This window comes from Copadichromis virginalis, linkage group LG5 (genome assembly GCF_057382275.1).
Source record: "Copadichromis virginalis isolate Kocher_CV1m ecotype Utaka linkage group LG5, C_Virginalis_male_GT1.1, whole genome shotgun sequence".
Lineage (NCBI taxonomy): Eukaryota > Metazoa > Chordata > Actinopteri > Cichliformes > Cichlidae > Copadichromis > Copadichromis virginalis.
Window position 1 is genome coordinate 31,766,120 of NC_140622.1, and position 23,018 is coordinate 31,789,137.

A 23,018-nucleotide genomic window follows, 5' to 3' on the forward strand; every position below is an offset into this window, starting at 1 on the left:
AAAACAATGATTTTATTAAACACGTGTGAAGGAAATACACCATCACAATCCTCAGCATAAATCCCCCAAAACAGCATACTTAAAATGTTTTTATATGTCAGGGTATAACGCCCCCTCATGCGTCAAAGCAGATACATAACATGCATAAGTTACAGTAACCACAGCTCTTCTGCTGACAACCTTTGACACACACTCAAAAAGACATTTTCTCCGTCTCCACGCCAGGTGATCTTGATCTTCTTATTCTCGCTTATCTCTGGAACATCAGAAACACATTCTACAAAAACTGTTACTTATGCAGGCACAAAATGCAGTTACAAGCCAAATATGTCTTAACTCTAACCTAGAAATGAATCTATATACTGTCTGTGTATGCAGGCGAACTGTCTCGACCTCACTGCACTCTGTCTCACCTCACCAGATAAAGCTTGTAACCTCTTACCAGACAGAAGGCCAACTCTTTCATAAGCACATTCTTACAATATATGTAATAACATGCTTGAAACTATATGTGTAATATATATTGAATAAATGTTGTAATCAAATGCTACGGGGCGATCGTGGCTCAAGAGTTGGGAGTTCGCCTTGTAATCGGAAGGTTGCCGGTTCGAGCCCTGGCTTGGACAGTCTCGGTCGTTGTGTCCTTGGGCAAGACACTTCACCCGTTGCCTACTGGTGGTGGTCAGAGGGCCCGGTGGCGCCAGTGTCCGGCAGCCTCGCCTCTGTCAGTGCGCCCCAGGGTGGCTGTGGCTACAATGTAGCTTGCCATCACCAGTGTGTGAATGTGTGTGTGAATGGGTGGATGACTGGATATGTAAAGCGCTTTGGGGTCCTTAGGGACTAGTAAAGCGCTATATAAATACAGGCCATTTACCATTTACCATTTACTCAAAGCTTAATAAAAAGGATATAAGAGAATAAACATGATATAAAATGATATAATCCCCACAGTCTGTTATGTTTTCCTATGAGACTGGGTTGTATGGCTACAGTAGCTCTAAATGAAGCATTATAAGATGTGAAATATCACAATTATTCCTTTAGCTTGACCACTTACATTATTGTGAAAAAGTATTCACCCCCTTCCTGATATCTTACTTCTTAACATATGTGTCATACTTTAATGTTTCAAATCAAAAACCTTTTAATTCTACACAAACCAGAGAAAATACAAAATACACTTTTTAATTGATGATTTCATTCATCAAGGGAAAAACATTAACCAAACCTACCTGATACTACGTGAAAAATACTGGCAGCCGCCAGTGCTAACCCTCAGTTTCCTAGTAGATGCACGGTATGGTGTCAGGCCGAGCTTATTTTGCTTGTGTAGTGGCATAATACAATACAACTCTTGTGTCCTGGGTTCAATTCCTGGTGGTGCAGGTGTTTATATAACGTCCTCAGGGATTAATGAAGAATTGCAATTTTTAAGATATTACAGTGCCTCGTTCTTGAGTTATTGCATTCACAAACTTTGGTGTCCACACCACCCGACCACATGCCTGGCCGGTGGGGTGACAACGATACCCCATCAGCCTTCTATGCTTAAGGGGTAAAAAGCAGTTGCCGCTAAACCTAAACTTAATAAGAGCTTGTGCAACCCTTGGCAGAAAAAGCTGCAGTCAGACATTTGTGATAACTGGCCATGACTCTTTCATATCGCTGTAGAGGAATAATAGCCCGCTCTTATTTGTAGCATTGTTTAAATTCAGCCACGCTCAAGAGTTTTTGAGCATGAACGGCAAAAATCACAATCTGATATAAGTCCAAACTTTTCTTAGGTCACTTTAAAACCTTCACTTTTTGTTCTTTTATTTTTTTATTTTTTTTACCATTCAGAGGTAGACTCTATTGTATTTCAGACATTGTCCTGCTGCATAAGCCAAGTGTGCTTGAGCTTCACAACCCAAAGTGATGGCTGGACATTCTGCTTCTGAATTTTATGGTAGAGAGCAGAATTCACGTTTCCATCAATTACAGTAAATTGCTCACAATGTGACATTACCAGCACCAACTTTAACTGTCAGTATAGAGTTTTTATTTTAATTTTTTAATTTTAATAAAATGCTGAACAGAACATTACATTCTATTACTTTTTAACACAGGTATGGTTTGCTTTTCTTACCCTAATAAATGAATCATCATTATATATGGAAAAAGGAAGACTGATGAGTACATGTTTAATTGCTTTGAGCTGTGTGTATTTGTGAGTCTACAGGATGACGCAGCAGCAGGTCTCTGGGTAGTCATCAGCACTGACTTTGCGCTCGTTGCCGTACACGTAGTAGACGTAGCTCTTGTCTTTCCACTTGTAGTTCACCTGAGTGATGGGGATCAGCTCGACTGTCTGCCTCTGAAAGAGAGAGAGATGGAGGGATTCGTATTAAAGGAAAACTTTCAACAGCATCAGAGCGGGTCAGCTTGAGTCAGAATACTTTAGCTTAGCATTGACTGAAAGCAGGAGTAAAAGAAATGAGCACTTTTCTTAGCCACATTTCAGATTTGTATTAATCTTCAATCGACCAGCTTCAAACCTTTATGTCCTTTTCTTTAACAAAAATTCCAACAATTAATTCCCCTTTTGAGTGTTTATGTAACAGCTAACTCTTCAACCACCATCAAATCATTCAAGATGGCTTTAGTTATCTTTATAGGTCACCTTATCCCTCGAGCTTCTGTAGCAGTTGATAACTTTAGTAATTGAACAGTCTATTGATTTTTCTATTGACTAACTGAGGAATCAGTTAAGTTAAATAATTTGCAGAGCAAAGCAATAAATTGCAGAGTAACACAGGCACACCAGCACAGGCTGGCCACTGGGGGTGACTACACTATAGCCTATAGACTCAAAACTCTAAAGTAAACTTTGCACGTTTTCCTTGCTGCTTCAACTACAAATAATGGAATTTCAGCTCGAATCAATTATATTTCAACTAGAATTAGCTGCTGATGGAACAAGGATAGCTGTTTTCTTTCCCTCCACTACTGGAGAAGATCTGGATAATTTTTCTTTTGAGCTGTGTGTCGGCCTACCTGCTGCAGAATCCTGGAGGTTTTGCCATAGTTAGTTTGATGTTCTTTGATCAGACGCTCAGAGGCCTGAGAGACTGCTGGGTTTGGAAAGCCAAGCAGTGGGTAGACCTGAGAGAAGCAAGAGTTTAATTCACAATATTCACACCGCTAACCCCAGCAATGTGTTTTCCTTCTCCCCAACCTTTCCTTTACATTTATCTCAACTACACCTGTCTGAGGTGAGTTCCTGCAGTGGCTTTATGTTTAATTTATGGAGATTATTTCAACATTTCAAACATAGAATATAACATTCCAAACTACTGTGTGAAATTACTGAGATGTAGTTTTTTGTATGAAATTTTGGTATTTAAAAAAAAAACTTATTAGGATTCAAAGTGAAGCTACATTGTGTGTGTGCAGTGTTGGGGAGTAACGGAATACATGTACCGCCGTTACGTATTTAAAATACAAAATATGAGTAACTGTATTCCGTTACAGTTACCGTTTAAAAAGGTGGTATTCAGAATACAGTTACTTTGTTGAAATAAATGGATTACACTGCGGTACTTTCCTGTTTCATTTTGTCGCGGGTCAGGACTGTTTGGGTTTTGTTTGACAGCTACGTTCTGTTGTTCCAGGCGGCAGCGTTACGGTTGCCATGGTTACAGGGCGACGCTCTCTCTCTCTCTGCGACTGTGTGTTTCCTGGGTGAGAGAGCGCCTTTTCGTTGTTGTTGTTGTTGTGCTAAGCTAACAGGCAGAATGCTACAAGCATAGCTCTAAAGAATGTAGCATCATGGGCAGTGTAGTCCGTGTTGCAGGGAGAATGGACTGCCATACACGTTATGTGTCTGTGAGCGCGAGGAGGGAGAAAAAGGGGAGTGGAAAGGTACGAGTTGTCATCGAGGAAAAACGGGAGCTGGAAGCATGTAAATATAATAATAACCACTGCAGCCAAGAAGAGTGCCTGACGAGCCCAGTTGTAAGTAAGCTATTAAGACTCGACTGTACACCGTGTTCGTGTTTTCCTCCGAAAACAATAAGTTCCGTTGGAGCAGCCTTTCAACGCCTCTCTCTGTCTCTCACAAGAAAAGTTGACCCACACAACAAAGTAAAGCTATTTTTCGGCTACGAGCCGACAGGGACCCCGCCGTATTAGTCAGAGGTCCCTTTACTACAGTTCGGAGTCGCGGACCTTCAGTAATAGTAATAAATCACACAGCAATAGTACATTCACGTTGTTGTAAAAAGCATGATAATATATTAAGTAATCTAAAGTATTCAGAATACGCTACTGTCATTGAGTAACGTAACGGAATACGTTACAGAATACATTTTGGGGCATGTATTCTGTACTCTGTAATGGAATACATTTTAAAAGTAACCTTCCCAACACTGTGTGTGTGTGTGTGTGTGTGTGTGTTTACCAGGTTCTGGCTGCTCTTGAACAGCTCTTTCCCTTTTACTGAGCGCAGGTTATCACTCTTCAGACCACAGCTCTGCTCCACCAGATGATCTTCCACATGGTTTTTCCTAAACACAAACACACAGATATGAACTATATTCATGCTGTATCCATCAAATATAAAATACAGATTTAACACACACTCTACATCCTGATGAATACAATATTACATGAATCAATCATTTCAAGTTTTAACCAATCAAGTTTCTACTGTTTTCAGTTTAAACTCGCAGCATGTAATTTTCATCTTTATTGACTAGAGGGCACCAAAGCATCACTCAAAAAAACATTTATTCTCTTCCGCTTATCCTTAGCAGGGTTGCATGAGTGCAAGGGGAAGAGGTGGGGTACATCTTGGACAGGCGGCTAGTCTGTTGCAGTTCTAACACAGAGAGACAGACAACCGTTCACACCTAAGGGCAATTTAGAATCACGACCAGTAACTGCATGTCTTTGGACTGTGAAAGGAGGCCTGAGTACCCACAGAGAACACTCCACTCCACACAGAAAGGCCCTGACCAGATTATGGAGATGAACTCAGGATCTTCCTGCTGTGACGCAGTGTAAGCCACCACATCGGAGGTTCGAATCCGCTGAACGGCTACCCTGAGGTACCCCTGAGCAAGGTACCGTCCCTACACACTGCTCCCTGTGCGCCTGCTTAGTGGCTGCCCACTGCTTCACTGAGTGAATGGGTCAAATGCAGAGAAAAACAAGTAATTTCCCCACGGGGATCAATAAAGTATACATTATTATTATTAGTGACTGAATATAATGGATTTGCAACAGTGCTTTGAATGTTCACGAAACCTGAATTTTCTCAATTTCAGGATAAATTACATCAGATAAATCTCTGTTGTTAATAATATTGGGGTGCCCACTGATCAAGAAATTTTTTTATTATCATTCAAATATGGCTTTCAAATTTAATGCTATATTTTTACATGCTACATACTTTTACTGATAGTAAAACGAAACAATGACCATGTGTAATTTCTTCTCTTGTTTCCTTATTTGATTTTTAAAATTTGTTTATACTGTATGTCAGATATCTGCAGAAATATATGGGCCTCTTAAGCCTTTAAGCAACTCTGTCACTGAAAGATAAAATCTTTGTTTTCATAAACTGGTTATTCCTCAAGTACAACTAAAACCGTGGGCAGGGCTCGTGTATTATCCTTAAGGACTGGACCCCATCAGTAGTCTGTGGAAGATATTTAATGTTTTCTAAAATTTCAGTGGAAGTACCTCAAAAAATATTTAAGGTAGGAAAAAAAAGAACCAACTAATTTGCATTGACTTTTCAAAGCCTTTTAAAACATCTCCATGTACCATTTTCCTCTACATAATTCACGAATATCTGTCAAAACAAACAGACCTCAAACAGAACCTTAAGTATCCTTAATTAACTCTGCAAGTATCCAGGACATGTAGCATAAAATTGGCTTCAAGGGCTTTAGAAACAAATTTAAACCGTTTAAAGGAGTTAAATTGAGTTCAAATGTAAGTGTCTTTATATACTTCTGCAACCTCCTCCAGGACCATTTGAATTTTACAAATGACACCTAAAACACACTTGAAGAACCCAATCTTCATACAGGAATCATAGGAAATATAGGAATGTTGAAACTGCTGTTGTACTCACCATTCCACTTTGAGCTCAATGTAGGTCAGCAGTTGACGTTTTCCTTTACAGGTTTCACATTGGTTTTTCCCACTACCATTACACTTTGTACACCTAAACACACACAGACACATGACTCATTATTTTTGGTTACTTATAGACATACAAATCTTTTCCCAATTTTTTCTTTGTTACTAAAGTCCACATTGAAGTGAATAAAATCATTTAAATATGTTTGACTCAGTCTTGACCATTATCAATTCTCTAGATTTTATTTTAACTTTAAAAAAATCTGATATTTGTTTATTTTGTCGATATGTGTATGCTTATTTTGTCAATATTGCTGCTCATCTTCAACCAGGCTACACTCATAAAAGACTTTAATTATCAAATGTATTTTTAAAAGTTTGTTAAATAAATAAAAGTAACTTATGATTTCACATCCTGCTGAACATTTTTTGACTGATTTCTTCCTTTGCTCATATTTATTGGGCCAGATGATCATTTCTTTACAAAAAGTTATCCCAGTTATTGTGGGATAACTAGATGGCAGATGGGAGCAGACAGATGATCAGTTGAGTCCGTAGCGTCAGATAGAAGAGCAACAAATAGCAACAACAGCATTTTATTTCACTCTTTAAATTGTTAAACCCTTTATTTTATAAAACATTCATATATAAAACAATTGTTTAATGAGGCTTTTCTTGCTTTTGTAACACTTCTACTTTTGCTTTTAATTTGAGTAAAATAAAGCATCATTGAGAACATGAGCAGAGATTTAAGCAGAAAATGAATGGACATGCAGAAAAAGAAGAAAAAGTGATTCATTCGGTGGACTCTTGAAAAGAAAGAGAAAAACTGCTAAGGAAAAAAAATAGGCTAAAAGTTATGACTTTGGTAGGTTCTGAGAAAATGACAGACACACAAGTAGCCCAGGAAAAACATGCTGCAGGGCATTGCAAGCCTCCCAGAGGTGTCTCAAACCACCTGAAATAAACTGACACTGTCCCATGACAGTACTGATGACATGACTCTGTGTGTGCGTGTGTGTCTGAGAAGGGCGTTGTCTGAATCCATTCCAATTTTCATTAAGCCATTCAGCACCACAGCTTCAGAATAAAAACTAAAGTTACTAAATAAATAGCTATTGTGATTGATCAACAGAGAGGACCATACGAATGCCTGAGTGAAAAGCTTAGCCCTTAACTGACTGTAATTCAATTCATTATTCATGTTAGAACTTGCAGTCCATATGCTGACAAACACGTTATGAAGCCTTTTTTTCACAAGTTTATAAACCCTCAAACTCTGAAAGTCTCATGCTCTGCTCAGTACATGTAAAAGAGTCACCTCATTCCCTGTATAGAGAAAAAGTCCATCATCATCCCAGCTGGCTGTTTTCTGAGTCTGATAAGTAGATATCTACTTCGCACAGCTCACCAAATAGTTCTAAGCGGAAGTGGGGTTTAAACTGTGTATTGTGGCGTTTGATTGGATCACCTGTATCTGAAGGGGAAAACGTGAGGTAGAGGCTCCATAGTATAGTACAGGGGTGTCCAAACAGTTTTATTAATAGAAATTCACCTATAGGGGCCAACAATCCCTACTGACATTATTTTCTACAGGCTCATAACCCCAACATTTTCATGCAAATATGATCTAATCAAATTGCAATATATTAAGCTGTGTTTTTGACTTTAAAATGTTAATAGTGAATAAATTATTTGAAAACACAAATTCAAAATAATCAGAATCTAAAATTTATGAATTTCAGGAGACAATTCTTGTACTTGCTTGCCAACATTAAAAAAAAAAAAAAAAAAGGAGGTCTGATCCCAATTTATTAACACTGAATCATTTCAATTGTAATTGTTTAATTCGGCGTATCGTTATTAGTTTGCATGTTTAAAAAGAAAAAGGTAGATGAAGATAATACAAAATGTAAGCTTTGAAACTGGTATTTTTTCTGTTTTATTTTCAGTTTGTGTGACCATTCAGTACCTGTCTTTGCCTGTGCCATTACAGTGAGTGCAGGCTGGATCGGACTTTGCCGCACCATTACACATCGGGCAAGTTTTCTACAACGACACAAATAAGCAAATGTTTTAATTGTACCTTGATCAGACTTTTCATGTCTTATTATTTACTATTGAGAGTTTCCTTACTTTTCCACTTCCACTGCACTCCTTGCATTGCTCAGTACCTGCTGCATTGCACGTGTGGCATTGCTAAACACAAACACACAAAAAAGATAAAAATGAGTAAAAGGTAAAAACTTTTCAGAATCACACTGATGGGGAGTTCTCCTTAGATTCCTCACACACAGTTTGTGTTCATGGTTTAACTTCTAATTAGAGCTCCAGCTAAAGTGAAAACTACATGTGGCTATAGCACTGACACCTCGTGCTATGTTAGAAACCAGCTCATTCAGGAACTCAAATCTTCACAGATTTCAAGTATCCCATTCTTTAAGTATATATGTCTTCAAGCTTAAAGCTCAGAACCAAACTGCAGGTAACCCAGCACTTTGACAGATAGCTTTTGTTATTCAGCCACCTTGACGGAGGACGTGTAGGGCACCCGGATCTTCTCTGTGTGGTCACTGAAAAGTTTGGGGGGTGTGGCCTGGACCTCCCATGGTCGTGGAGCGGGCTGGGCGTAAAAGTCAGCAGGCTCACCTTTTAAATACACGAGATCACAGAAAATGACAGTCAATAAACTACTAGTATAGTAAGTTACTGCATTGTCAGTAGGTTTACGCAAGGATTAATAAAAAAGGCATTTCATTATTATGAAAACAAAAGCAAGTGTTTCCAGGTTTAACTCTTTCAGGTAAAACACTATTGATTAATCAGTTGTTCTGGAGTTTGATTCATAATAGGCTCTGAGTATCACACTATTGTTTTTAATCCCTCACAAGGCCATAAACTTTGAGTGTGGTCAAGAACAAAGTGAAAAATGTGGTTTGGTAACAGGAAACAACAAAACTCTACCATCAGATTAAAAAGCATCCAGCCTTGCTCTATAATAACAGAACATGGTGGCTCAAGGAAACAAATGAAAATGACCATTTTAATGGCTCCACATCAGATTTGGATTTAACAAAATGAAAATGTGCGTTTACCTTCATGTGGTTTGTGGGCCCAGTCAGTTGACCTGGACTCAGTGAATGTCTCCAGACGGTACTAAGGAACAAAAAACAGACTTTAGTATTTAGTATTTAGTATTTATTTATTTATTGTCATTGTCAAGAACAATGAAATTGCGTTTGGGGCTTCCATACAACCCAAAAAAAAAGAAGAAAATAATAAATACCCCTTAAAACCCAAGTGTACATATTTAACCCAGTGTGACTCCAATGCAATAAGACAATCCTTAGCAATAATGTTCGTAGAAATTCAGACAAAGACCTGAGAAACATGACAAAATACAACAATGCAACCCATTCAATATTATTGTACTGTGAGATATGATATCAGATATGATAGTTATCTATTTAAGAAAGAGGGGGGGGGCAGGAGGGGGAAGAGAATAAAGATATGATGCACCAATGCAGACCAGTTCATTGCTATTAAGAAGTTGGATATGGTTATTGTCCGTGAGAGGGGGGCAGAGAGTTCAGGAGCCTCACAGCCTGTGGATACAGGCTGTTGGCCAGTCTGGATGTTCTGGCCTGTATAGACCTGTACCTTCTCCCTGAGGGCAGCAGATGGAAAATGTGACGCGCAGGGTGATGTTGGTCCCGCAGGATACTGTGCACCCTCCTCAGACAGCGAGTGGGGAAGATATTACTGATCTCTGGCAGACTTGTTCCAATAATTCTGCCAGCTTCTTTCACCACCCGCTGGAGTGCTTGCTGATCGGCCTTGGTGCAGCTGGGGAACCACACTAGAAATCCATACGTCAGAACGCTGCTGATGGCACAGTTGTAGAAGTTCAACATCAGAGATCTGGGAATGTGTGCGCTCCGCAGTCTCCTCAGGTAGTAGAGGCGCTGTTGGGCCTTCCGTACAACTGAGGTGATATGGTTGCCCCAGGACAGGTCCTCGGTCACAGTTACCCCCAAGAATTTAAAACTGCTCACCCTCTCCACCGCCTCACTGCCAATGAAGAGAGGCAGATGGTTGTTATGACCCCTCTTCCGGAAATCTACAATGATCTCCTTGGTCTTTTTGGTGTTTAAGACCAAGTTATTGTCGTGGCACCATGACTCTAGTTGTTGCACCTCTGTCCTATAGTTTGTCTCATCATTGTTGGATATAAGTCCGAGCACTGTAGTGTCATCTGCAAACTTAACAATGAGATTGGACGCGCAGGAGGAAATACAGTCATGGGTGAAGAGAGTGTATAGCAGAGGGCTCAGAACACACCCCTGAGGGGCACCGGTGTTGACCACAAGGGTAGAAGAGGTGTTCTTACCCACTCTGACACTCTGTCTACGGTTAGTGAGGAAGTCCACAATCCAGTTGCACAGAGAGGAGTTAAGTCCCAGTTGGTGGAGTTTGGGACGGAGTTTGTATGGCCGGATGGTATTAAAAGCCGAGCTGTAGTCTACAAAGAGGAGCCGTGCATAGGTGTTCCTGTGTTCCAAGTGCTTCAGTAATGTGTGCAGCACTGTGGCGATCGCATCCTCGGTTGACCGGTTCTCCCTGTATGCAAACTGGTGCGAGTCCAGGGATGGTGGAAAAGCAGCTCTGATGTGTTTAATGACCAGTCTCTCCAGGCATTTGGCGGGAATGGGGGTGAGTGCCACAGGTCTGAAATCGTTCAGACATGTGACATTTGACTGTTTTGGGATGGGAACGATGGTTGCTGCTTTGAAACAGGATGGTACCAGTGAACAGGACAACGAGGTGTTATATATAGAGGTGAAGACGTCCGCCAGGTCCGCAGCACAGTCTTTTAGCACCCGGCCCAGCACTCCATCCGGCCCGGCCGCCTTCCTGGTGTTAATGCTCCGGAACACACGCCTCAGCTCATGAGTGCTCAGGACCGGAGCAGGGTCGGTTGAGGGGAGAGGGGACAGAGAAACTGGATTTGCTGATAACATTACTGTGCTAATTTCTCTATATTTCACATCAGAGTGAAAGTGAAACATACGTTTCTATGCATCATGTGCAAAAAGCTGGACATGTTAAAATAAAAGCATATTTGTTGTGTCAGATACACGTTACAGGCGTTATGATTTTATTCACAATTTAATGTCACTTTAAGGTTTTTCAGGTCACATGTCAGCCATGTGCAAGTTAAGGTTTGTTTTAAACTGATGTGAAACAGTTTTTTGAACTGAGACTGTCCTCTTTGACAACACATATTTGCCTTTATTTTGTCTCTGCATGCTCAAGATGTCATCACTTAGAAGGACTTTGTAATAACACTGCTCATGCAGCTATTGCCTGTCAGCCTGGTACTGTATGAGCCTTCAGTCTGTTTCTGGATCAGGAAAGAGTTGTATTAATGCACATGTAGAATGAGAAAAAACATCTTATTGTCAAAATAAGTATAAGATGGAGACAAATGGGGGTGAAAATATTGAATAACAAGAACTATTTTCACTCTCACTGTTAAAAGTGTAGAACCTGAGATAGATGTGATATTAAATCCACAATTTGTTTAAACTTGTAACATACAACGTATTTCCAATTTGGTTTCATATAACTGGGCATCATATTACTGCATAACAAATTTTGTGGTAAAACCAGTATTTGGAATGGGTATTCCATATTCTTTGAGCTAATTGCAAGAGTCTTGAGGGTGTGATGAAAAGTTCTGGCAAACTACTACTTAAGCAGGTCTGGACACTTACTAAAAGCCCTCAAGTTTTTGAGCAAAAAAATCCTTACACAGGTTTATTCTTAACAGTTCATTATCATTCAATTATGTCCTTTGGTCAAATGTTTAGAAAACTATGAGTGCAAACAGTTCAAACCAGTCTGTTGCAGAGATAGTAAAAGCAGGTAACTCAGTCCTCAGCATCACTGATGCTGACAGCATTATAAAAAGGGAACATTTAATCACCCTAAATGTGTTGAATGGCTCCATGGAGGTGATGACTCCCTGAGTGACTGGTGCGTCACCGTAGCAGCAATGAGACGACACAAATTTCTTTAAAGCCTCGCGAGCTGCATTTTCAGACAGAGAGGGGATGCTACAAAACACACAAACTCTGTGTTAAACCAGAATATTCTACTGATTGTTGAGCAGCTGAAAGACACAGATAATATGTCGTACCTCCATTCAGGATTTTCAGGGGCGGGTTGGGGTGGAGCTACTGGCTCCATGGGCATGGGAGGAGGCAGGAAACCTCCTGTATCAATGACAAATTTTCAAGTACCAGCAACAGCATTAATGTGAGGAATTATGTGAACCGGGCTTTTCTTACCTCCTCCTGGCACAGTGCCTTCATAGCCTGGGACATTGCCAAACATGTTGGCTTGGGGTGCCATGACAGGTGGGTACATAGCTGGAATAAACAAGAAACAAACCATTGAAACCAATATTTTGGATGAACTTAAAAATTTTCATTCAAACTAAAGTTCTAACCGAACAGCTTAGGAGGTTTGGGCCCTATACCACGAACCTCGTTCAGCAAACATGCAGAACTAAAAAAGTCGAAAACAGAAAAGCCAGCTTTAATTAAGCTTGGTCTAAAACAAAACAAAAAAAGGTGACATTTGATAACGGTGTAACACAATTTCACGCATCACTGAATGCAGGCAAAACAGAAAATACCTCGACATTATAAGTACAGTGTTGACTTTGGCCACATCTTAATTTTTTGCCATCTTCACACAGATTTTTCCCTTTCTATTTATTTTTATTTGGAATTATTAATTTTAGAAAAATGATTATATCCATCTATGGGAATATCAGTTCCTACTGACATGACATCAGAATAATGGCTCAGAAAATTAAGATTACATTTACATGACACTTTCCCCTTCTAAAAGACTCAAAACTTGCCAATGTTCCTAAAATTTAGTTCCAATGCTTTTGAGTAATTTTGAGTAAGCTAGCATAATTTTAACCTCAAAGGGGATTTTTTTCCTTCATGTTTGTATACAAGAGAAACTGCTTAATAAACAAAATCTATATGCGTTTTTTGAAAGCTTTTTACAACTTACAGACTTTGTTCAAATGCTTTTGCATATTCGTAGTGTTTCCTCCCTTAAATGAAATATCTACTTTTCAAGTATTGCAAGTTGCCCTGTTGTCTTCCGTTCTCGTAAAGTATAATCAAACTTTTTAGTGTTTGAGCCGCTTAGGCGCCGTGGTATTGCCCCTATCAAGTCAGTGAGCTGGGAGTTTGCTGTTCTCCCCGGTTCAAATATTTGAAGTTTGCACAGCTACATTCTCGCCTGAAAATTTGTTAAAAGTTTATTTTGCAACCCAGAAAGAGTAATAAGAGGGGCACTGAAATTCGGGATTGTCCGAGAAAAAACGGGAGGGTTGGCATGTATTACCTTGCATAGCCTGTAACGTTATTATGATGGACAGGTTTTATGAGTGAACTTGACTTTAAGTCACTTACAGGTTTCTTTGGAAAAATACTTTCTTATATCCAGGTTCTTTTTGCTGCCATCCTCCTCTCCTCCTTGCAGGTCCTCGCAGCGCAGGATTGCCGCTGCTAAAACTAAACAGAGCTCCCTGAAAGGCACAGCCAATCACATTGGCTATATTTGTCACATGATATAGGACTCCAGTAGAGAACGTAATTTAACTCTTTCTGCACCGCTGGGTGAATGAGAGGTTGACAGATCGCTTTTTTTATTTTTATTTATTTCTATCGGTTTTGTTTTTCTTTACTCAAAGAGATCAAATTATTGGTGGGGACAATTCAATAATCGCTGGATATTGGTGGGGACATGTCCCTTCCGTCCATGCCAAATCTACGCCCTTGCATGAATTAAAAGGAAAGGTATCATATTTCACATTATCTTCCTTCAGAAGACTCATTCATCAAACTGGTTAAACAGTGACAAGGTGGAACATGACAATTTTTTTAGATAAACTTCAGTTCATACAAAGTTACATTATGTGTGCAGCTGAACAAGCCTGATCCTGCAGAGAAATTTGTGGTGCGAATGAAAGAGGGTTCTGCCCACGCTAGCGTTAGCTATTCCAGTAAGATTAAAACCAGCATGTTAACCTCACACCCAAAAATGGTGACAGAATATTGTAATGCATCTCATTTTACTTTTGATATTAAAATTTGACCCCCCCCCCCCCCTTTTTGTTGTTGTATTAACTGTCATGTTTAAGTCAAATAAATGTAATAAATAAATAAGTCACCATGAAATCACAATTAAGGCAAAATACAGTTAATAAATTTACATATCAGAACAGAACTGTAACATGTTCTCCACTGCAACCCCGCAGGTTTATTTCTGATTCTGTCATAAGTCAGCTGTGTGCAGGCAGGAAAGGACCCAAACGCACACTCACGTCTCAAGTAAACTCAAAAAACACAGCCTTATTTGCTGGCGTGTAGGTGACACAAAGAAAATAACCTAAACTGGAATACTGGAACCTAATCGTACAAAGAGACACACAGGGAAATACACAGCCATGGATGAGGGAGATTGCAACGCTGGACAGAAGAAAACAAAGTGCTTCAATTCACAGGTAATGACGAGAGAACAGGAAACGCACACACACGCAGCTGGGGCTAATTACACACAACGAGACAGAGGATGCAAAGCTAAACATAAAACATGAGATAAGGTACCTTCAGAGTTAGAGAAGTGAAACAAAACATGGCACACACAGATAAGAGAAAGTAAAACCGGAAGTAATGAGAACATTCACAGAGACGCAGACAGACACAGAAACGTGACTGAATGGGGAAACATGGCAGCCAGGGGAAAACAGAATAAAACATGAGGAGGAAATAAGACACAAGAACTCACACAGCCTATATAAACACAGACACACAAAGAGAGACACAGAGGCCACAAGGGGAAAATACTAAATAATCAAGGAACTAAACAGGGAATATAAGAAACTCAAAACAGGACAACTAGACTAACAAAGTGGACTTCTACATAAATCATCATACAAAATGACAAAAACACAACCCCCCCCCCCTCCCCCAGAGATTCACAGTTTTTAAAGTTTCTATAAGTAGAATGGGAGGCAGAGTTTTGAGCGACAGACACACTCTCTAGTTTTAAGATTAGCTTAAGCACTGATTACTTCTCAACTCTCTTTTCTCTTTCACATACCACTATTACATACGTAGTCTAAACCAGCAGTCCCCAACCCCCGGGCCTCGGACCGGCACCGGTCCGTGAGTCGTTTGGTACCGGGCCGCGAGAGTTGAGGCTCAGGTGTGAAATGTATGCTTTTCAGGATTTTTATCGGTTTTTAGGGTTATTTTGTTATCGTTTTTATCGTTAACTCGGTTTTCCTAGGTCTTTTTACTTGTGTTATGAATAAATCTTCTTTTTTTGGTACCGGTACTAGTTTTATTTTGTTGTATTTATCCGCGACACCTTAAAGGCCGGTCCGTGAAAATATTGTCGGGCGTGAACCGGTCCGTGGCGCGAAAAAGGTTGGGGACCGCTGGTCGAAACTACTCGTTAAAAAGGCAAACATCTGCATAAAACTACAGGCTTCATATAGGCGGAGGGGGCAGGAACTGTCATCCAGCAATGATAAAGATCTTCAAGTTATGAAACAAGCTATAAAAAAAGCAGGTTAGGTCAATGCAACAACATTAATGTGAGGAATTGGGCTTTTCTTACCTCCTGCTGACACATTGCCTTCATAGAATGGGGCATTGCTGAAAGTGTTGGCTGAGGTGGGCATGAGAGGGGTATATGCAGCTGGAATTAAAAGAAATAAGAAACAAACCATTCAAACTAACACAGAGAGAACTCAAATTCATCTAAGTTTTTTTAATGCATTAATTAATTATCCTTTTTTTTGGTGGGGCGGGGGGGATGTTTTTGCTTAGGGTAAGGTGAACACTCAGAGGATGACATCAACATTGAAGTTTATTATGGATAATAAGTATTGTGTAAGCTGGGCCTCAGCAGTTGTGGGAAGGGAAATGTACCGTATGGTCATGTACTCAGGGCTGGTCTCTGTGGCCTTGGTGCACTCTGTTTAAGAGAGGTCTCCCCTTCCAGAGGGAATTATTCCTTTTTCCCTTATCAAAGGCATCAGTCGCATTTGTTACTTTGATGGACTGCCGAATCTTCAAGAATCTGTCTTAGCTTATCCATCCTTTCATGCATCTATTTTCTGCCGTTTTGGTCACTGAAGCAGCAGCCTGAGCAGAGAAACCCAGGCTTCCCTCAAATCAGCTCATCCAGGAGGACACAGAGACACTCACAAGTTAGCCAAGAGATATAATTTCTCTAGCAAGTCCTGGGTTTGCCCTGGGGGTTCCTCACGGTGGGACATTCCTGGAGTCCCAAGTCCTAGTCTGAGCTTCACTTTCCTCCACCTCTTCCCTTGTCAGCAATCAGTCTAACTTCCCTTCTACAGTTCTTAGTATTCTTTAAGATATTATTCTTCTGAGTCATTCTGGTTTGTTTGTTTGTTTGTTTGTTTAAAAGTCTTTCAGCCTAATTTCAATAGAGCTGAATACAACTGAAAGGGCTCCTATTTCCCCTTCTACATGTTGTAACAAGAACACTTCAGAGCCCTAGGTCATGGATTGCTTTTATCTACAATGGACAGTAGGTGGAGTTGCTTAGTCCTTGCTCAGGTGCTTGAATGCAGATATGTATGCGGGCAAAATAGAAGCTACTTTAGCATTATGACTTTGATGTTGATTTTGGTAGAGATTTGTAGATGTTTGTTTCTTTTTCTCTCCCATCTTCATACAGCTTTCTCCCTGTCTCTCACATTCTTTCAATCTTTGTGCCGCCATCCAAAAGATGAATGTTACAGTGTAAGAGAATTACAACCCAATAAAATGCATAAACTAACCCATATCAATTATCCATCCATATCGATAGCTATATTAAAATTGAATGAGGTGGTAATGCTGACAATTAACATAAGAAGAAAAATCATTTTGGCTTTCTTTTACCAGCACCCATTTAAAAATAAAAAAAGAAGAAGTTTATTTTAGAAAAAACAGGTATATCCATCTATGAAAAACAGAGTCATCATTTCTTTCAGGACTTAGGTCAAAGGAAAATCCTAAAACTAAAAAAATATTCACATTGGAATTGTTTCCTCAACAAAATACAACAACCTCTGTTTATAAGTAAAGCTGTTCAAGCACAAATAAATCCAAGAGAGAAAATAAAAACCAAATGATGCAATTAACAGGTTAACTGATATCAGGTCGCCATTTAACAGAAGTTTAGGCAGCAGGTTATTTAATTTCAGTGAATATTAAATTTTTTGTATTTATCTAGTCTCAGAATTAAAAAAAAAAAAACAACAACTTCAAAGAAACCTTAAAAATGCACCTTGCATTTGCTGGAACATATTTGCTGCTGGTAGTCGCGCCGACTACCAGAAGCTCATCCCTGCATCCTTCGTGTGTCCTGCTTGGACTCGGTGTCTGTGCAGGGTGACTGCTGTCCTGCTATTTCACTTCTTACCTGCGCTGTTCATTCTGCTGCAGATCAACCACTCAGTAGACCAGCTCGGTTTTATGGTAACCACACAGGATCCGTTGATTTAACTCCGCCGCGCAACCTTCGAAATACATGTAATTAGGACCTCTTTGTATCAGCCCCTACGTCAAATATCAATATCAATAAACTAATGTTTAAACGACTGTTGTCATTTCTATTCCCTCACCAGCAGATTGGTGGTGGGTAAAGGTCTGAGGGTAAAGAATAAATATAAAGACAGAATTAAAACTATTCTTAGTCTACCTGAAAATTTGATATTGGGTCAGAGAGAAAAATAGCGGCTCTATTGTCTTCTGTCTCCTCTGTGACAGAAAGGAAATGAAGCCCTGCCTCTATCGTATTGCAAACATACCAACAAGTAACGTGTCAGAAGCTGTTTTTTTCTTCTCCAGGCGTGTTGGCACAGCTTTTCTATTCAAGTAAAATTGTTCTCAGGTTAGTAGGAGGCGCCGACATTCCTGAAAAGTCATTTCTCATAATCCGCCCTCGTAGCCTCTCCCCCCTCCCCCCTCGATCCATGTTGGACTTTTCTACATGTTTAAGGAACTTTCGCACATAAAAGCTGTGCGAATATTTCATGCGTATTTTATATTTCGCACGAAATATATATTTCGTAATATTTGTAAGTATTTTTCGGACTCATCTATTCTTCATGCAGCTGTTCACACCGACCAAGCTCGATTTTCCCGATGTTTCGAATCTGAATTAACAGATCTGACCAATCAGAACACTGCATTTGGCAACCAGCATAGCTCAAATCGCGTGCATGTACTGAATATACAATGAAACGGAAATAGTAAAATAATTTTAATAGTAAAAATAGTTTAAAAACAACAACAACTATTTTACCTCAGGCACACAGCAAAATAGGCCTTCTCAGGTGTGTGGTCCCCACTCTGCTAACAAGAGCTTAAACTGCACTGACATCTTGAAATACGTTCAAAAGCGGCCATCGTACAGTTTCAGCTCCTGGATCAAAACATAAAATGCCTTCTCTAAGAATCTGATGAACTCAGAATCTCTGTCTTTTTCTTTCCTGGCTTGGGAACATCAGGACCAAATTGCGCAAAAGCGCAACGTGTTCGGTGTGTCTGTATGATACAGGGCAAGTTACAACCTATAGGCCTACATCAGTGGCAAAGGCGGTGGTAGTTAAGGAAAAGACAGAAAAAATAGATAAACAAAGATAGAAATTAAATGTTAAACAGGATGAGAGGAATAAATACTACAATTATTAGACCCACGTCTTAACTGTGGGACATCTTCAAAATGTTTTTCTTTTGCATTTGCGCCAAATGCAGAAAAGCAAAACTGAGAGGCCATATATGAATAAACATATTGTGGGAGAATGAAAAACATAAAGTAAATCTGACTTCTTTGTTTGTGTATTGCTTTTACAAACTCGTGTATTTAAAGAGAAATGCACCTTTTTCAGTTTAAAGTGTGTAAATTCTTACCACTAGAGGTCACAAGATTACAAACTGCAGTCCACTGATTTCTGTTTTCTTACCGCCTAGCTATAATGGCTCTTGTAGGAAAAATGTGCTTTAGTCAGCAAAAAACAAGAAAACAAGAACAAACAAATAAACAAACAAACAAAAAAATGGACTCAATAGCCATATTTTGCAGTATGCGTTTTTACCCCCAAGTCACCGCAAAAACTGGGGTTCCTCAGATCTGTCCTATCATATTTTTTTTTGTTTAGGTCTGCAAGGTTGTCAGTTAGCTGTTTACCTTAATATGCCAGGTGAGTCTCATCTATTTACTCTAGAGGAGGCTCTAAAACGTTTTAAAAGGAGTCTAATGCCAGTCAAATACACTGTTCTACTTCACATGTTGTTGAGGATATCCTTAAATGTTCTGTTGGTAAGCCCCGCTTTTTTCCACTGTTAGCTGCTGTTAGCCAGCATTACTGAAAATGTCTTTCAAGTGGATCTAACGCGGTTGAACTTGACACTAACTTAATAAACTCTCATACTGTATGAGAATGTGGTCAAACTATTTATTTATCAGAAGGAAAGAGTTATTTTTAGGACACTCGAGTCTAACATTAGCTGACATAAAGTCATAACCTGCTGTGTTGGGGGGTTCTCGGGGCCCTATCCTCGGCTTGCCGCAGGGTCAGTTGCCCGCTGCCTGTAGTCCCCTGGCACTCATGCCTTTTGCTGTGGGAGCTCCATCTGGGACGGATTGATTAGTGATTGATTAATCATCAAGGAACTGACCTTCCAGCCCATTGTTCATTCAGTAGTGCTAGTTTCAGTCACTGTGCAATGTATTGTTTATAAGGTTGGGAAACCTGCAGTCAGATTAGACTAAAGAAGTCACTTGGATGAGTTATGAAATGTTTCTCCCACTGAAAACACTGCATCAAGATGGCATTTCCTTACCTGGATGATTGAGCATGCATCAAGACGTCTGGGACCTCCCTTTCCCTTGGCTTCCCTGGGGTGGACACGTTTGTCATTAGGACATGTGGCCTCAGATCTTCAGCTTACTTGGGGTCCGTCGGCATCCGGTTTCTTGTGGGTCTTTTGTTTCATCCCCCATCCCCTTCTTTTCTGTCCTTTTTTCCATCCCCCCTTTCCCCTGTTGTCTTCTATCTTTTGCCAATCTGGCCTTTATTCCTTGTCTGCTCCAGCATAATATCCACACAGATAATAACACCAATAATAGAAATTAAATAATTAATTAAACAAAAACAATTAAAAACACTATGGTGCTCCTCTTGGGAAAGTAAATAAGTTTGGCTCAACAAAGCATTCAGACCATGATTCTGCTTGCTACAACTGATGGACAGGTAAAAAACAAAAACAAAAAAGATGTAGGGGCGGGGCCATATGGCAGGTTCCAGGAACTGGGTTACATGTATGTCATCAGTTTGCTAGAAGTAATTACAAAACTTTTTTTTATCCCCCCCAAAAACAACAAAAAACCCCAAAAACCAACAACTCAAAAAATGGCTGAGTACATCTTTAAAGAAAACAACATTCAGCCTCCAGGTGGAGCCACAGTATCATGAAGCTAAACTGCAGTCAGTTTACATTCCTGTAGATCTTCATCGTGTCACAGTGAATAAAGAGGCAGAGTTACAGGACTGATGTCTGCACACTGAACCAGAGACATGGACACATACAGAGTGGAAACTGTTCAGTTTAAATAAACACAGGCGAGTGCTTGATTTTCTCTCTTCTGTACTCCATGTCGGCAAATCAAACGCACCTCAAAGGGTCTGAAATGTTTGAAATGGTATTAAGAATAAGCCTGAGGTCAGTGGCAGCGTGTTAAGGTGCAGATATACCCACAGAGGGTTTCTCTCAGTCTGTGACATTCAGGTTTGCCTGTTGCTCAGCAATTAGCCATGTACAGTGTTTCATGATTTTACAGGTAAAAGAACAAAGGGCCGAGCAGAGACTATTTTACTCATCATAGCTCATCAGAGACTTTAAAGGTGGGATGCCTTAGCCACATGTTAACACATTAGATGCCTTTTAGCAACATGTCGGTATGTAGGGTTTAGATTGCGACCCAAAAATGTGATCTTTTCCTAAACCAAAACAAGTAGATGTAACCCACCTAGATGATAAGTGCAAAAGCAATATTAAGACACTTGAGGCATAATATGTGGTGTGCTGGTTCGCTGCACTGTTTCAGCCTCTGTCACTCTGGCTGACTCCTTATGTGGGCGTCATCTGTTTTTGCTGGTGGTGGACCTATTATGCATGCTTGGGATTTCTCCTGTTACAAGTGTAAGTACAAAGATAAGTGTCTACTGGTAGACACTTATCTTAAACATGACCAAAGCTTTAAATAATGACATCAGTGCAAGTACAAGTAATAAGCTAGCTACAGGGAGGGATGCAAGACAGTTTACTTTAAGTGCCGGTCCCAAGACTAGATAAATAAGGAAGGTTACATCAGGAATGGCATCCGTCATAAAATCTTTGCCAAATCAAACATGAGGATGCTAAGATTTTCTTTGGGGGTGACCAGGATGGATAAGATTAGAAATAAGTACATCAGAGGCGAGGGGTCAGCTCAGGTTGAGGATTTTGGAGACAATGTTCAAGAGGGAAGGCTGAGATGGTTTGGACATGTGCAGAGGAGGGATAGTGGATATATTGGGGAAAGAATGGTAAATATGGAGCTGCCAGGCAGGAGGAAAAGAGAAAGACCACAGACAAGCGCCATAGATGTAGTGAAGGAGGACATGGGGAATGTTGGTGTGACAGGTGAGGATGCTGGGAATAGGTAAGATGGAGGCAGATGATCCACTGTAGTGACCAGTGTTGGTCAAGTTACTTGAAAAAAGAAATCAGTATCTAATTAGTGATTACATCCCACCAAAAGTAATCCCGTTACTTTACTGATTACTTATTTTCAAAAGTAATTAATTACTTAGTTACTTAGTTACTTTTTAAAAACATAATTCACAACCTGAATAGGTGATAAAGCAATAGATCTTTTAGCCCAATTCTACTTTTTCTGCATAATCCATCATACAAAATGTAATCAAATGGAAACGTCTCTTTTTTTCCATCTACACCAAGCGGTGCAAGACCAAAGCTAGGAAGATTATGATGGACCTCTCCCATCCCAACAATGGACTCTTCTCACTGTTGAGGTCTGGGAAGCGCTTCCGCTTCCTTAAGGCCAAAACAGAGACAATGGAGCTTCTTCCCCCAGGCTATTCGGGCCCTGAACCAGGTGTAGGACTGGACTCTCCCACACACATCACATCACCACACGCACTCTGGTTTTTCTTCATGCACACTTCCTATAATTTACTGTAAATTTCTAAGTTAAATCTGTAAATTTTGTAAATACTGTAAAACCACTGTCATCTAATGGTCGGGCATTGGATTGCACAGCTACAAGCATTTCACCTCATGTCATACTGTGTATGGTTGTGTGTGTGACAAATAAAATTTGAATTTTAAAACTTGTTTTATTAGTTTTAATCTTTTAACCTCTTAAGCCCCAACGCCCCCTGATACGGGGCAAAAGGCAGGAGATCAGTTAGGCTTGCGGCTTAAGAGGTTAACTTTATGCATCAAGCAAAAATTTAATTATATGCAACATTCTCTGACTTGAAGAAATTAGTTTAACATTTAAACCTATTTTCTGCACATTCCAGCACATAAAATAAAATATTTTTTTTGTGTTTACACTCAGTCTTTCAAATAGATGCAAGTAAAACACAGCAGAAAATAAATAAAATCAAAGACTAGCGGTCCTGTTGCTCTGTTTTCACCTGTAAAGCAGGAGTGGGGTAGGCGGAGGTTTACCCTGGTGCAGGTGTGCCACAGCGG

The 23,018-nt window shown here is 39.9% G+C and overlaps 1 protein-coding gene across 3 annotated transcripts; it reads right to left on the bottom strand.

Annotated features, from left to right (window-relative positions):
- LOC146710087 (protein SSUH2 homolog) lies at positions 1–18,136 on the bottom strand. Of its 3 annotated transcripts, none has more exons than XM_085457349.1 (14): positions 18,059–18,136; positions 17,671–17,767; positions 15,850–15,930; positions 12,486–12,566; positions 12,335–12,410; positions 12,122–12,251; positions 9,228–9,288; positions 8,660–8,781; positions 8,269–8,331; positions 8,105–8,181; positions 6,125–6,217; positions 4,442–4,547; positions 3,037–3,144; positions 1–2,356 (listed from the first exon to the last, which is right to left on the bottom strand). In XM_085457349.1, exons 2-14 carry the CDS (start codon positions 17,681–17,683, stop codon positions 2,216–2,218), a joined length of 1,152 nt encoding a protein of 383 aa, XP_085313475.1. In that variant the 5' UTR covers positions 17,684–17,767; positions 18,059–18,136; the 3' UTR covers positions 1–2,215. The 3 variants fall into 3 exon arrangements, with proteins under 3 accessions (XP_085313475.1, XP_085313474.1, XP_085313476.1); XM_085457348.1 differs by lacking the exon at positions 18,059–18,136 and adding an exon at positions 17,950–18,014; XM_085457350.1 differs by lacking the exons at positions 15,850–15,930; positions 17,671–17,767; positions 18,059–18,136 and adding an exon at positions 13,635–13,770.
- Positions 18,137–23,018: the final 4,882 nt, after the last annotated feature.

What these genes read in the sequence shown, in the direction of transcription:
- LOC146710087 (XM_085457349.1), bottom strand. An exon ending in GGCCCACAAACCACATGAAG is followed by an intron (nt 8,782 to 9,227) that starts GTAAACGCACAT and finishes TGTATTTAAAAG; the next exon opens with GTGAGCCTGCTGACTTTTAC. An exon ending in CCTCCAGGATTCTGCAGCAG is followed by an intron (nt 2,357 to 3,036) that starts GTAGGCCGACAC and finishes TCTCTCTTTCAG; the next exon opens with AGGCAGACAGTCGAGCTGAT.